At 35.7% G+C, this 13,721-nt stretch overlaps 1 protein-coding gene across 1 annotated transcript in view; it reads left to right on the top strand.

The window, feature by feature from the left end:
• Positions 1 to 13,721, top strand: part of SPEF2 (sperm flagellar 2) — a 110,971-nt gene that overhangs the window by 85,263 nt on the left and 11,987 nt on the right. The window contains exons 31-33 of the mRNA XM_070935950.1: positions 3,249 to 3,355; positions 4,818 to 5,000; positions 11,172 to 11,264. Coding sequence (XP_070792051.1) covers positions 3,249 to 3,355; positions 4,818 to 5,000; positions 11,172 to 11,264 — 383 coding nt within the window. The remainder of the gene's footprint in view (positions 1 to 3,248; positions 3,356 to 4,817; positions 5,001 to 11,171; positions 11,265 to 13,721) is intronic.

Genomic DNA, 13,721 nt, shown 5'->3' with positions numbered 1-13,721 from the left:
TTCCACCTACAAATTACATATTTTTCATCATATAAAATCACAATTTTTAATTAATTATAAAAACAAACCATCCATCCACATCTAGAGAGAGAGAAATATACATACATCTACAGTATACAGAAAATATCTCATGCATAACAATTTAAAGAGATTTGAATAGGAAAAGAAATGTGTGTTTGTTAAGGTAAGGACCTTCCAGGGAAAAGTACATGTAACAGTTAAAGACTTTATAAAATATTTCTACTCCATAACTGGAGATTTTTTTGAAAATAATTGCTTACTCAAATGAAGTTTTAAGCCTTTGTAAAACAACTAGAAATAAAATAGCCTTCAGAAATATTAGAATAAAACTGATGTGGGTCTATGGACATCTCTGTTAATAATTTTATTCTATTGTCTATCAACACTTTTTAACCATTTAGTATAAGATATTTCAGCACTTGAGTATAATTTGTTTTATGAAATTAAAACATGCATATAGATTTTTGAGAAATGAAATAAATATAACTTTGGAACAGATGTCTTTAGAAAAGTTGAATAGGTTTCATATTGAAAAGTTAGATATGGCCAAGATCTTTCTGTAGAGGAGGGTTAAAATATGCTGTAACTTATCAAGGATGATAGGAAGTAAAATCCAATATTGTTAGAAATACTATTTTCAAATATGGTGGTGTAAAATACAAAAATGCATGATAGGAATTTCCAAACATTTTGCCTCTAACAAGATACTGAAGAATGGAAATAAATTTCTTTGAAATGCATGCTAGTCTGCATTCCAACTATATATTTGTGTCATGGCTGAAATAGAGAAATAATTATTACTATTCTTACTACTTTTCTTTCTTCTGGAAATGAAATGTCTTGCAATGTAAGTTCCACCCAGAGCATATTAATGTCCTTTACACTTTACATCATAAGCTTGATATCTTGATCTCCCAAAATGAAAGAATTATTTTTTCTTAGCCAGTTTGTTAATTTATTTGAATGCTCTACATGGATTTGAACTGTTTGAATGGGTGTTGGCGCTAAGAGGGAGCAGCTTTTTTATAAAAGGAAGAAAGCAATGTTTTGATTGCAAGCGGTTCTCAACACTTTTTAAAATCAACGCAAAATAATAAAACGAAAAAAAGAAATGTAATACAGCAGATAATTAAGAAAGCTCAAGAAGTCCAATGCAGAAGGAATTATGTTTGTAATAAAAACTTGAGGAAGCTATTTCTCTGTCTCTCTCCCTTACAAACCATGGATATGTCTTGTGCTCCCTGGATAAAAGCTTAAATCCACCTGACTTCAGAAGGTACCACAGTATTTGCATAACTTCTACTTTCTTTATGCTTTCAAATTTTGCAATTGCAACCGTAGAAATAGAACCTTGCAACCATCAAGTGCATGCATAGTTAACTAATTGGCTCATGGAAAGAGAGCTTGGTAATTAGGCATGACATGTAAGTTTGTTGCGCTTAAAATTTGCAGAAGGAGAAATTCTTTCCCTGGTTGGGATAAGAATCAGAGTCATTTGCAAGTGAAAAGGCAATGTAAAGTATGCAAATGTAAAGTAAAAGCAAGAATAAAACGAATATAAATCTGCATCATAACTAGCATGGATCTGCTTGGAGCTCTGCTTCCTGTGCTCTTCCACCAAAGGATTCTCTTTGGAATACAAATTTGATTCAGATACATATTTTGCTTTAGTATCTATACATTCTCTAATCAAAGGTTTGTAACCAACCTTCTCAGTCTTTGTGAAGAGTCTGTACATTCTTGAAACAATACCATGCATACTTTTGATTGGATCCGCTAAATTCTGTTTTCTGCACCACACTTTTCCTTCAAGAGCTCTTGACAGTGTACATGGTTTCTCTCTTTCCTGATCCCTCTTTATCCTCATAACAGACCTGAGAATTAGATTAGTTGAGAGAACTAACATATCATAACAGCTTCATCCCATTTTGTGCCTATATATCACTATTTCTTTGCTGATGTCCTGCATTGTTCCATACCACCTATTGTGCTGTTCCCAATCAAACTGACTTGTGATAAATGTGTTCACCCAAATGGAGCCTTGGGGAATAATCTCCTTGGGCAAGTCAACTAAGGATCCACTGTTCAGATCTAGTGAAAGCTGTCACTGCTTTCTGTCATCAGGACTTTGCTGTTAATAGAGGGTGGATCAAGACAGAGTGGATTCCATTCAATACAAAATCCATTTGTTTTCAAGATGCTCTCAAGAAGGGGCTAAAATAATGCCATAATTGATGTTAGTATAGAACCTGTCTTAAATACCATTTGTTCGTCACCATTGAATGGTTGTTGAACAAATGGCTGTAACCCATGGTTGTGTGAAGACAACAACAACATAAAACATAAAATGCATTTATTTGTCAGATTTCTAGGCCATTCAACCCCAGAATGACTCTTGAGTAGCTTCATAAAGTTAAAAAGATCTTGCCAAAAACAAGATCTTTGGGGAAGGGGGGAGACTCACTTGAAGGCAAGGAAGCTGGTGATCTCTAGGGGAGGCAGTGACAGAAAAGGCTTCCTGGCTCGCACTAAGTGATATTGATGATTTAATGGAACCCAAAACAAGCCATGCGAGAGACACTACAGGAGACAAGACAATTATCTAGTCTCTATGCAATGTAGGTCTTTATAAATGATAACCAGCACCTTGAATTGCACTCAAGCCCATTTATAACCTGTGCTGTAGCAGAAGTATTATTTGCATGTAGTAATGATAAAGAGAAAATGTTTAGCTCAGGATTGAATTGTGTGGTCCTTGATGCTTTCTGAGCTTGGTTGCTTACTTACAGACATTTCACTACTTAACTAGGTACAAAATCAGTGCTAGTGAAGGCAGTGCAAACCCCACATTTAGTACTGATGATGTGCTAAATGTTCTTTTTTCAACTCCAATTTGGAAACCAGTTATGTTCCAGTTGTTTATTAGGGGAATAGACTTTTATCAGCCACTGTTCTGAATAAAGAAGGAGCAGGATACTCCTCTTGTTTTGTCTTGGATCATACATGATTGATAGTAACCCACAGCTTTGTTTACATAGTGTAAAGAAATTGAAATCTACATCATTGTACAATTACGTATAAATAGCAGTCTTTGTATATATAGTATAATTAGGAAAGAAAGACAGGGAAATATGCCATGTACCTATTAGGCAGTGAAATGTAATTGATTTTTTTTTTTATTTAATTCCACTTTGACCCATTTCTCCTCTTTTTTCTTATTTGCCTAGGTTTAATACCAAGTAAAACATTCACAGATATTTTGTATGATTTGATCACTCTGAATCTTGGGTCCAATACGCTTCCTGATGCCTGGCTACATCTCTCCATGTATGATGTAAGTATCTATCAGGGCACTTGTGAGGGAAAAGTCTAAAAAGTCAATATGTAGACCATAATTATACAGTTATGACTGCCAGCTTGACCATCCCTATGGACACCCCTAGTGTATCTGATGTTGCTTTAGTTTTGACTTGAATATATTGCTAAGTGATTGAATTACAAAATCTAGGGATTAACAGTTTTAGAAGGATAGGACATATTGCTTGGATGGAGAGGTTACTAGCAATTTATAAAGGGAGCTTGTTTACCTATGTGTATGAAAGGTGCTAATCAGTTAAATCATTTTGAGTATTTCTGGAAGTCAACTTCTTGGATTTGTTTCATATTGTGGACAACCCATCCCTGCCTTCAAGACCAAGTGAAATCTAACATGGGGATTGCTTTCATATTTGTGTGCGTTATTTATTGATTTGATAGAATTATATCCTGCTTTTTGTTCTTCTACTAGTGTTCCTCACAATTATCCTATAAGATCAATTGGACTGAAGAAAAATGACCAGCCCAAAGTTATCGAGTGAGCTTCCATGTTGAGAGTGACCATGGAGTTTATAGGTCACCTGAGTGCCAGCTAACCCTAAATCAGCACTTCTCAATTTGGCAACTTTAAAAGTTTGGACTTGCTTGCTGGGAAATTCTGGGACAAGAAGTACACACCTACAGGCTGGAGATCTCTGGGAGTTGAAGTCCATACATCTTAAGAAACTCTGCCATAACTATTATTTTGTGAAGAGAGAAAGCCCAGTCATCTTACATTTAAAAAGGAATGAAGCAGAATGTTCCTTTGGGGAAAAGAAACATGACTTGTTTTTATTGGGTATTGTGGATGACAGGGAGAAATTATGGGAAGCTGCAGGCAAGTCAGAGGAGTATTTATCTCAGAAAAGATACCTCAGTCCAGTTGCTGAGAGATGGGGTGGGGGGAAGCATTTAAAAGAGAGTTCACTTTAATTATCTCGGTGTAACTCAGTGAGGCTGGAAAACTCTTTACAGTTTTCAAGACTCTGTATATTAATCTAAAATAACATTAAAACAATTAGGGTGAGGTAGAGATATTCAATTCAGTCTTGACTGCTGATACTAATGGCTCTCAAGTATGAAATATACTTACCTAATTGAAATCTGTTGTTTTTGCTTCCTTTGCTTGCCAATTAGGAAAGCCTTGAAAGCACTTGTACTAAATGACAGTTTTCTGCTGATGAATTATCATAATTACCTTGCTGTTCCTATCAGTGAAGTCCTCTACATGTCTGTCCAATTATTTCTCTATCTAACTCCTACCCAAAGGGCTTCAGTATATATATTGGCTTTGAGTTCCATGCTTCTCAACCTCCATGGCTTGCTGGGAATTTAAAAAGTTGAAGTCCAGGAACAATATCCTGTCCTACATCGTCCATTCCTAATCTTTTTACTGTATGGGATCATGCATTCATCTCTGTGCTTGCAATTCTATGTTACAGTTGCAGAGCCTATCATTATTCCTACTTGTGAATTTGGACACAGTGGACTGGCGCAGATTCTTACATGCAGCTTCCCAGCCTTGGCCTATTCCCTCTGTAACGGAACTGCTTGAAACATTACAGAGATTTCAGGATGTGGATATCGAAGGATCTGGATTTGTCACCCAGGAACAATATGATCAGGTTCCAGTCCTTTATATTTGCCCTTTTAAGAGTTTGTGATTGAATCTTACTGACAGCAATGAGATAAGCAGGTAGCCAGGCCTATATTGTGAGTTTTTATTTTATTTATTTATTAGTTTGTCAAACATGTACAAGATAGCAGGCATAAATATGAACATGGACATGAACGAAGGAAATGAATACAAATAAATGAGGACAGTAGGACAGGGACGGTAGGCACGCTAGTGCGCTTATGCACTCCCCCTTCTTAGGAATGGGGTGAGGTCCACGGTAGACAGTTTAAGGTTGAAGCTGTGAGGCTTTGAGGATGTAACAATGGAATTGGGTAGAGCATTCCAGGCACTGGCCATTCTGTTGTTGAAGTCGTATTTTCTGCAATCGAGTTTGGAGTGGTTTACCTTGAGTTTGTATCAATTGTTTGCCTGTGTATTATTGAGGTTGAAACTGAAGAAGTCGTTGACAGGTAAGACGTTGTAGCAGACAATTTTGTGTACTATGCGCAGTTCCAGATTGTCCAAGTCCAAAATTTCAAGCCTGGTGGCATAAGAGATTCTATTGTGAGTAGAGGAGTGGAGTACTCTTCTCGTAAAATACACCTGGACCCGCTCAATCATATTAATGTCCCATATACAGTGTGGATTCCAGGCTGTATTCAAGAATTGGTCTGGCAAAGGTTTTGTATGCCCTAGTTAGCAATACAATGTTACCGGAGAAGAAGCTTTGCAAAATTAGGTTAACAATTCTTAATGCCTTTTTGGCAATGCTGTTACAGTGAGCTCTGGGGTTTAGATCATTTGAAATGAGTACTCCTAGATCCTTGACAGAGGAGGGTCGTCTACGAGGTCGTTTCCACCCAAGTTGTATTTGATGTTCTGATTTTTATTGCCAGTGTGTAGAACAGAGCATTTATTAGTTGAGATTTGGAGTTGCCAAATGCGCGACCATTCTGACACATGGTTAAGGTCGCTTTGTAGGGCAGCAGCATTGTCGGTGGTGTTAAATAATTTTACATCATTAGCGAAAAGGACACAGCTGCTTTTAATATGTCACAATCAGTGCCCATCAGTACAAGCAAAATTTTATTTAGGCCAACCCTAGTCAAAGTACCCCTCTCCAAGCGTAACTGCTAACCCCACCTCCTTTTTTTAAACATTGTGGCTTTTCAACACTTCTCTGCTATGCACATAGACTTAGGAGGTAAACCTCATTGCATGCAGTGAGACGTATTTCTTAGTAAATATATATTGGATTGTACTTTACATGTGGTTTGTGGCTCAGCATGGGCCACTGTGTCTGTGTCTCTGAGGGTATGTGCTGATACGTGCAAAAAATGAAAACAACTGAATAGAAGTCAGTTTTGCTCAGTGTAATTAATACATTAAATAACTTCGTGTTACCTTTACCTCAGGTTTCATTCTGATTTGTAAATACCTACCCACCATTTCTTTAGAAAGACAAAAGAGTCAAGGTCAGGTTCTCAAGAGTCTCTGTGGATCTTGAGGCATAGTAATACATAACAAATGGATGCTTTGTGTATGGTGGTACTGTAGCATACAATCAGAGAATCTATGCTCAGTCCTCTTAAGCGTGTAAGACAGCGCAATGGCATATTCCCACTCTCAAAAACATTTTTTTTGAAGGAGGCTCTTTGTCTCAACTCTTCACTCCACTCTGATTCTATTCATGATCACTTGGATTAAAAATGCCACTGGGCTCCAAATTATCTAAGAAAGGGATGAGTAAGTTTCCCAATTGTTTATATAAATTATACTTGAACTATTTCTAAAATCATCTAGAGAAATAAAGTAACTTGTATTTACATTTAAAAATCTTTAGTGATGACATCAAAAATGGAATTTCGATTGGATAAATGTACAGCATGGGAAATCTAAAAAGGATAAATTGAATGCGCAGGAAGAATTAAAATATGAGGTGGCATTAAAATCAAAGGATTGACAATGGAGAAAAGTTGCAAATATTTTGACGTTTTAAATCAAACTAATACCCTGTTTCCCCCAAAATAAGACATCCCCTGATAATAAGCCCAATCGGGCTTTTGAGCACATGGCAATAAAGCCAAGTGCTTATTTCAGGTTCAAAAAAAATATAAGACAGGCTCTTATTTTCGGGGAAACACGGTACTTGCATGCCCAAACCATCTTTCATCTTTCAACATGAGTCAGGATTTTTTAAGAATTTGTAGTGATTCACAATAGTACAATCAAAACATTTAATATTTGGGCTGGGCCTATAATACAACAAGCAAATATTGCTGACTGGACACTACAGGTAGCCCTCGATTTACAATTGTGCATTTAGTGACCGTTCAAAGTTACAGCGGCACTGAAAAAAAATGACTAATGATCATTTTTCATATTTATGATCATTGCAGCATCCTCATTACATTCAGATGCTTGACAACTGATTCACATTTATGACAGTTGCAATGTCCCGGAGTCAGGTGATCCCCTTTTGCGAACTTCTGACAAACAAAGTCAATGGGGAAGCCAGATTCACTTAATAACCATGTCACTAACTTAACAATTGCAGTGATTCATTTAACAAATGTGGCAAGAAAAGTCGTAAAATGGGGCAAAACTCACTTAACAAACTTCTCACTTAACAACATAAATCTTGGGCTCAGTTGTGATCATAAGATGAGGACTACCTGTATTTGACTTAAATGCCTTAGATCAAGGATGAAATCCAGCAGGTTCTGACAGGTTCTGGAGAACCAGTAGCGGAAATTTTGAGTAGTTAGGAGAACCGGCAAATACCACCTCTGGCTGGCCCCAGAGTGGGGTGAGAATGGAGATTTTGCAGTATCCTTCCCCTGCCACGCCCACCAAGCCACGTCCAGAGAACCGGTAGTAAAAAAAAATTGGATTTCACCACTGCCTTAGATAGATAGACAATATCATGCATTACATGTAAAAGGTAACAAAAACTGTTTTATTTAACAGGGGAAATGGGTAGTCATGGTTTGTTGCAACTGAAGCAGACACTGGAGGATAAAGTCAGAGGTTTAAATGATTATATAAATGCAAGCAAAGAGAAAGTCCTAAAAATGTCTAAGAGGAAAATATTTTGAATGTGACTGAATCAAAAGCAGCCTATAATACAAAATTGTCTAGATAGGTTATAAGGCAAAATGTGACTGTGGGAGAAAAAGAGCATATTAAGAAAAATAAAAGTATGGTTCTGATGTCTTCAAATATTGATACAATTACAAGATTGAAAAAAATGCTGTGAAAGGTCATGTACAAATTGTATGGCACTTTCACATTCACATAGATTGAGATTTAGAACATAATTCACCACACATCACAGTAGTTAAAAAACCCAAGTTTTACTTGTAGGTGTGGCAGTTCCAAATAATAGTAAAGTAGCTCAAAAGTAGCTGGAAAAGATTGTAAAATATCCTGACTTAAAAAGTGAAATGGAGATTATGGAATAAACCAGCAATTTTTTTTCCTAATAATTATTTGAATTTTAGGAGCTTTAATAATAAAATTTGTCAAAACAACTAAAAAAATAGAATTATTCAAGTTTACAGCATGTATCTTACAAATAGCAGCTCTGCTTGGAAGCACATATAAATTAGAACAGTTCCTGGAAAATTCATTAAAAACTCCCTTTTTAAAAAGCCCGTTATCCCTTAATTTGGGACAATTCATAGATTTTTGAATAAAATTTAAATTGATCCTAAACTGCCATCATTTGCCAAGTGATCTTCAGAAGATAATAAATCATCATTGTCATCATCAATGAAGTTTGAAAGATACATGATGCTATTTTTATTATACCAAACACTGAAACTTCATTTGAAGGTTAAAATAATCATTTCCTACCCTGTGACCTTTTTCCTCGAGAGACTTCAACTTTGTTTTATTTTTGTTTGGGTTTTTTTAATTCCTTCTCAGCAGTTTTCTCTTTGGGACTCAAAGCAGCTTTTACTTCTCCAATTCTAGTTGCTAGCATACTCTGTGCCTTCAGCCAGACTCCACCACAAAGTTACAGAGGTCAAAAACTTATTTTCCCAGTAATAAACGTTATCATAGCTCTTCTGCTCCATAAAAGCAGGTAGAAAAAAATAGGATATTGGAGAAAAATAGTGCTAGAATTACAATTTAGTAAATATGTTGTGTGAATTGAATGTGAGGAAATCGTTCCATGGTTGTGATTAAATCTATGGGTAAATTTCTCCATGCTCAGTTAATGAATCAGCTTTGCATTCCCTTTCCAAATCCATTCAAGTTAACATAGGAACTACTTCTTTTGCTACTTAAAATATCATGAGAGAATTTTAGATTGGAGAGAAGGAAAGAGAATACTTGCTTTCTTCTCTCCCAATGGTCCATGGTTTTTTTTTTAAATATATTTTTATTATTTACATATAAATACCGGTATATTGAATATAGTGTGACTGTCCTGGCATTTCACTTGCCATAAAAACCAAAGTGAAGACAAATAACATATATACTACTTAAACAGTGCTAGTGTTGTACAATTATTTTTGACCATATTCATTCTAATTCAATGATACAAATATAGTATTTCCTTCCAGGTCCGCCTAGCCTAATTTTTTCGTATTCCGACTTCCACCTCGTGCTTCTAGCCATTGATAGAATCTGTTCCATGTGTCATAATATTCTGTCTCTCCTTTGTCTTTTATTTTTAATGTTAGTCTATCCATTTCTGCACAGACTAGTATCTTCCTTATTATCTCCTCTTCTGAAGGGGTGCCAATTGTCCATGTTAAACTGCTTAGCTCAAGTCTCTGAAAAAGACTATATGCTGTTTTCTGCTTTGAATATAAGAATGCATAAGAATTTTGAATGCATAAGAATCAAAATTCTTATGCATTCTTATATTCAAAGCAGAAAAAGAAGAAAACTAAAAAAGAAGAAAAAAGGAGGGGGGGAATAAAGGGCTGACATATTTATGCAGAAAGGCCTGTGTTCTTGCATTCAAAAAGCCCATTCTTGTGCATTGTGTTTAATGGGGATGCTCAACCAAATCCTATCATATTGGCATTGGACAAGATTAAAAAAGGGGCACAGGGAATCAATGAAGCTGGGGCGGAAGTGGAGGGATTTCTCAATATATAGTTGGAAAGCCAGTTTGGAGTCGTGGTTAAGGCACAAGGCTAGAAACCAGGAAGCTCTGAATTCTAGTCCTGCCTTTGGCACAAAATCCAGCCTTAGACTCAAAGCTCAGACCTAGGAAGAAAGAAATGGCAATCCACCTCCAAAATTTTGCCTAGAAAACCGCAGAGACATGTTCAGGCAGTCAATAGAATTGAATAGTGATTATGATATTCTCCTTTCTTGAGAAGAATTCAATGAGTACAAAGGCCAATACCAGCTAAAGTACTGGTATTAATAATAATGTAGCCTTTCAGATAGCTGCCTTCCACAGATTCTGGCCTAAATAGGAAGACTTTCTCCAACAGTTTTGCAATGTCATGTCGTTTCAATAAAGGATGGAATGGGTGTTGTTTCTTACCATCAATTTTAATATGCGGTAAAGGCTTATCAAGTGGTAAAACTTCCCCACATTAATCATTCAGTAAGCTCATAGTCTGTACTCATTATCCTTCTTTATATATCCTTTCAAAAAACATTGTAATGGAGCAATAGCTGTCTTCAGGAAAAAATGGAAGCAGCAATAGCCTCCCCTTCAAATCATGGGACAGGAAAAGATTTATTCCCTATTCAGGATGATAAACCCACAAAGAAATGTAGATCTGTTTTATACACACCTACGCAGAATTGCGGTATTTTGCTTCATATAGGTAAAGAGAAAAAAAAAACAAACCAAAAACTCCAGAAACAACACAGGAAGTTGGGTAGAACAATTTTTGGGTTCAGCATCTCATACCCCATCCTCCGATGTTTGAAATGATAAATGGGGGTGGGAGAGAGAAACACAAACAAACGTGTTTTTGAAACAAATCAAGATATTAAATCCACCCACAATTTTTAAGAATCAATTCTCAAAATGAAATCCCAATGTTATTGAAAAGAAATATCTCAATGGAGCTTTCTAATTTGATGATGTTCCCAGTACATACTTTCCACACATTTTTGAAGTGTAAAAAAGTTCAAAAATTCAAATGTTGTGAATAGTCATAGTTCAGAGGATAAGATTTTCATTTGTTTGCTTTAGGTTGGTCTGTGGTTTAAAGGCAGGGAAGATTTAGCCATTCCAGAAAGTCCTATAGAGCCTTTACCATTTAACCGTCAGAAGCATCTCATAGAAGTAAGTATAAATATTCAGAGGCCATAATCCAAGGGGAAAAGGGTAAGACAGCCATTTTCAATGGATTCCAAACACTGTTACATTCCAACAATTCTGAAGTAATGAGTGGATGCTATTTGTAGATAGTTTTTATAATATATATATATATATATATATATTAGATTTATATGCTGCCCTTCTCCGGAGACTCAGGGCGGCTTACAATGTGCTAAGCAATAGCCTTCATCCTTTTGTATATTTTATAAAATAAAAAGTTTAAAAAGTGATGGTTGGAATGACAGAGGGGCTTAAATATTTTAATGAATAGGGAAGGAAACAAAATTTTAGAATTAACAATTTTATGGGGATTCTTCCATGCATGTAGATTGACCATGCAATAATACATATACATTTTCATGCTGAGCCACAACCGGTCTTATAATTTCTCAAACATTGTCAACTGAGAAAGAGATTTTTGTTTTTCTTCCTTATTCTCAGGCTGTGTGACTATTCCTCTCTATTGTATTTCAGAGCTGATAATATATTTTGTTATAAGTATTTTCTGTGGTATGAGTTTCCCTGGTTATCCAGTTTTTTCTAGCCTGAAAAAGCTTAAAGAATTCTAAGAGCATAAAAAAATGCCCTGGTAAGGCCAAGACCCATCTCAAGTCAACATTTGAGTCCTTCAGAAGAAGGGCAGTATAGAAATTCAATAAATAATAATAATAATAATAATAATAACAACAACAACAACAACAACAACAACAACAACAACAACAACAACATTTGTTTCTCACAATGACTAACCCAATGCTTCTGGTACCTGGAAGCAGGAATAGAGAAATAAACTTTTTCCACTCCCTGTGATTGGATCATGCTACATCCAGCCTGTTGCTAATCCTTCATCTGTACATCTGATCCCTTTTAAAAACGTCCAAAATAGTGACGGTTGTTGTGTTTTGTCATCATGAATTGCAAAAATTGCTTATGTGTTGAATGAAGATTGGGGAAGGAGGAGGTTCCATTTTATATCTCCTTCCAATTCTAGTATTTAAGAGAAGAAAAACTTATAATAGAATAACAGAGTTGGAAGGAAACTTGGAGGTCTTCTAGTCCAACCCCCGCTCAGGCAGGAAACCTTACACAATTTCGGACAAATGTTGTCCAATCTCTTCTTAAACACCTCCAGTGTTGGAGCATTCACAACTTCTGGAGGCAAGTTGTTCCACTGATTAATTGTTCTAACTGTCAGGAAATCTCTCTTTAGTTCTAGGTTGGCTGTCTCCTTGATTAGTTTCCATCCATTGCTTATTGTTCAGCCTTCAGGCGCTTTGGAGAATAGCTTGATCCACTCTCTTCTTTATGGCAGCCCCTTAGATATTGGAACACTTCTATCATGTCATCCCTAGTCCGTCTTTTCATTAAATTAGACATACTAAATTCCTGTAACCGTTCTTCCTGTTCACTTTCTCCATGGTACCCTTCAGTTACTTTTTTTCTAAGCTAAAGAACCACCAATATTCTAACCTTTTCTCATGTGGAAGTTGCTCGAGCCACAGGTAATTTTAGCTGCTGTCTTATACTTCTTCTAACTGTATTGCATATTTTCTCAAATATGATGACCAGAAGTTGCACAGTATTCAATCAGTCTACCGTAGATTTGTATGAGTCTGTTAAAAGATTGGCAATAACCCTTTTGCCTTTTACCATCCTGAATAGTTCATCCACAAGTATACTTTTTCAAAATTTTTCAGTATACTATGGCCAAAAGTATACTTTTTCATCATTTTTTGCAGCAATAATTTCTATATGCATTTTTCTTCAATCCCACCTTTTTCACTTCAGAATTCTATCAAACATCACTTTTCATACTTCCTACACTTATTCTGAACCTTGCAATATAATTCTTTTCACACAAGTATATTCAATATTTTTCCTTAGTTCTATTTCCTATTCATTCTGTTAAGAGGTTAATGTATTGTATGTTTTTATACAATCGCTATTCTCATTCATTCTTTGGTTCCCGAATGTCCCAGTAATTTTTTCTATATTGTCTCCTCTTGTTTCCATTCTTCTGCTCATTCACTTTTCTTCCATTTGTACTCATTCAAGGTGTTATACAGTTTTTCTTGGTTCTTTCATTATTTATTGATTTGAATTCAATATCTCCCAGGAATCAATTTGAGTGGCTTGTCATTGAACAGAAATTTAAAAAGAAAGGAACTAAAACAAAATCACAACCACCACCAGAAAATAAAAACAGAATAACAAAATAACCGATTAAATGAATAACCAAAGCCCACCTTTGTATAGTCACTCAAAAACCTTTCATTTTTGTTGGAATAGCCTTGAGATCTAGAGTGTTAAAATGTACTGGTAACTATCCTTTATTTGTGGATTCCTACTTTCATACATGTCCATAACAATATAGATGTTGTAGGTTCATTGTTTTTGACATGCATTTTAGACCTTGCATTC

The sequence above is a fragment of the Pituophis catenifer genome, unplaced genomic scaffold (assembly GCF_029215685.1).
Source record: "Pituophis catenifer annectens isolate HBS135680 unplaced genomic scaffold, rPitCat1.0.hap2 SCAF_2, whole genome shotgun sequence".
NCBI classification, from domain to species: domain Eukaryota; kingdom Metazoa; phylum Chordata; class Lepidosauria; order Squamata; family Colubridae; genus Pituophis; species Pituophis catenifer.
Note: the sequence above shows the minus strand (reverse complement) of the source record. Positions and strands in the feature narration are given on the sequence as shown.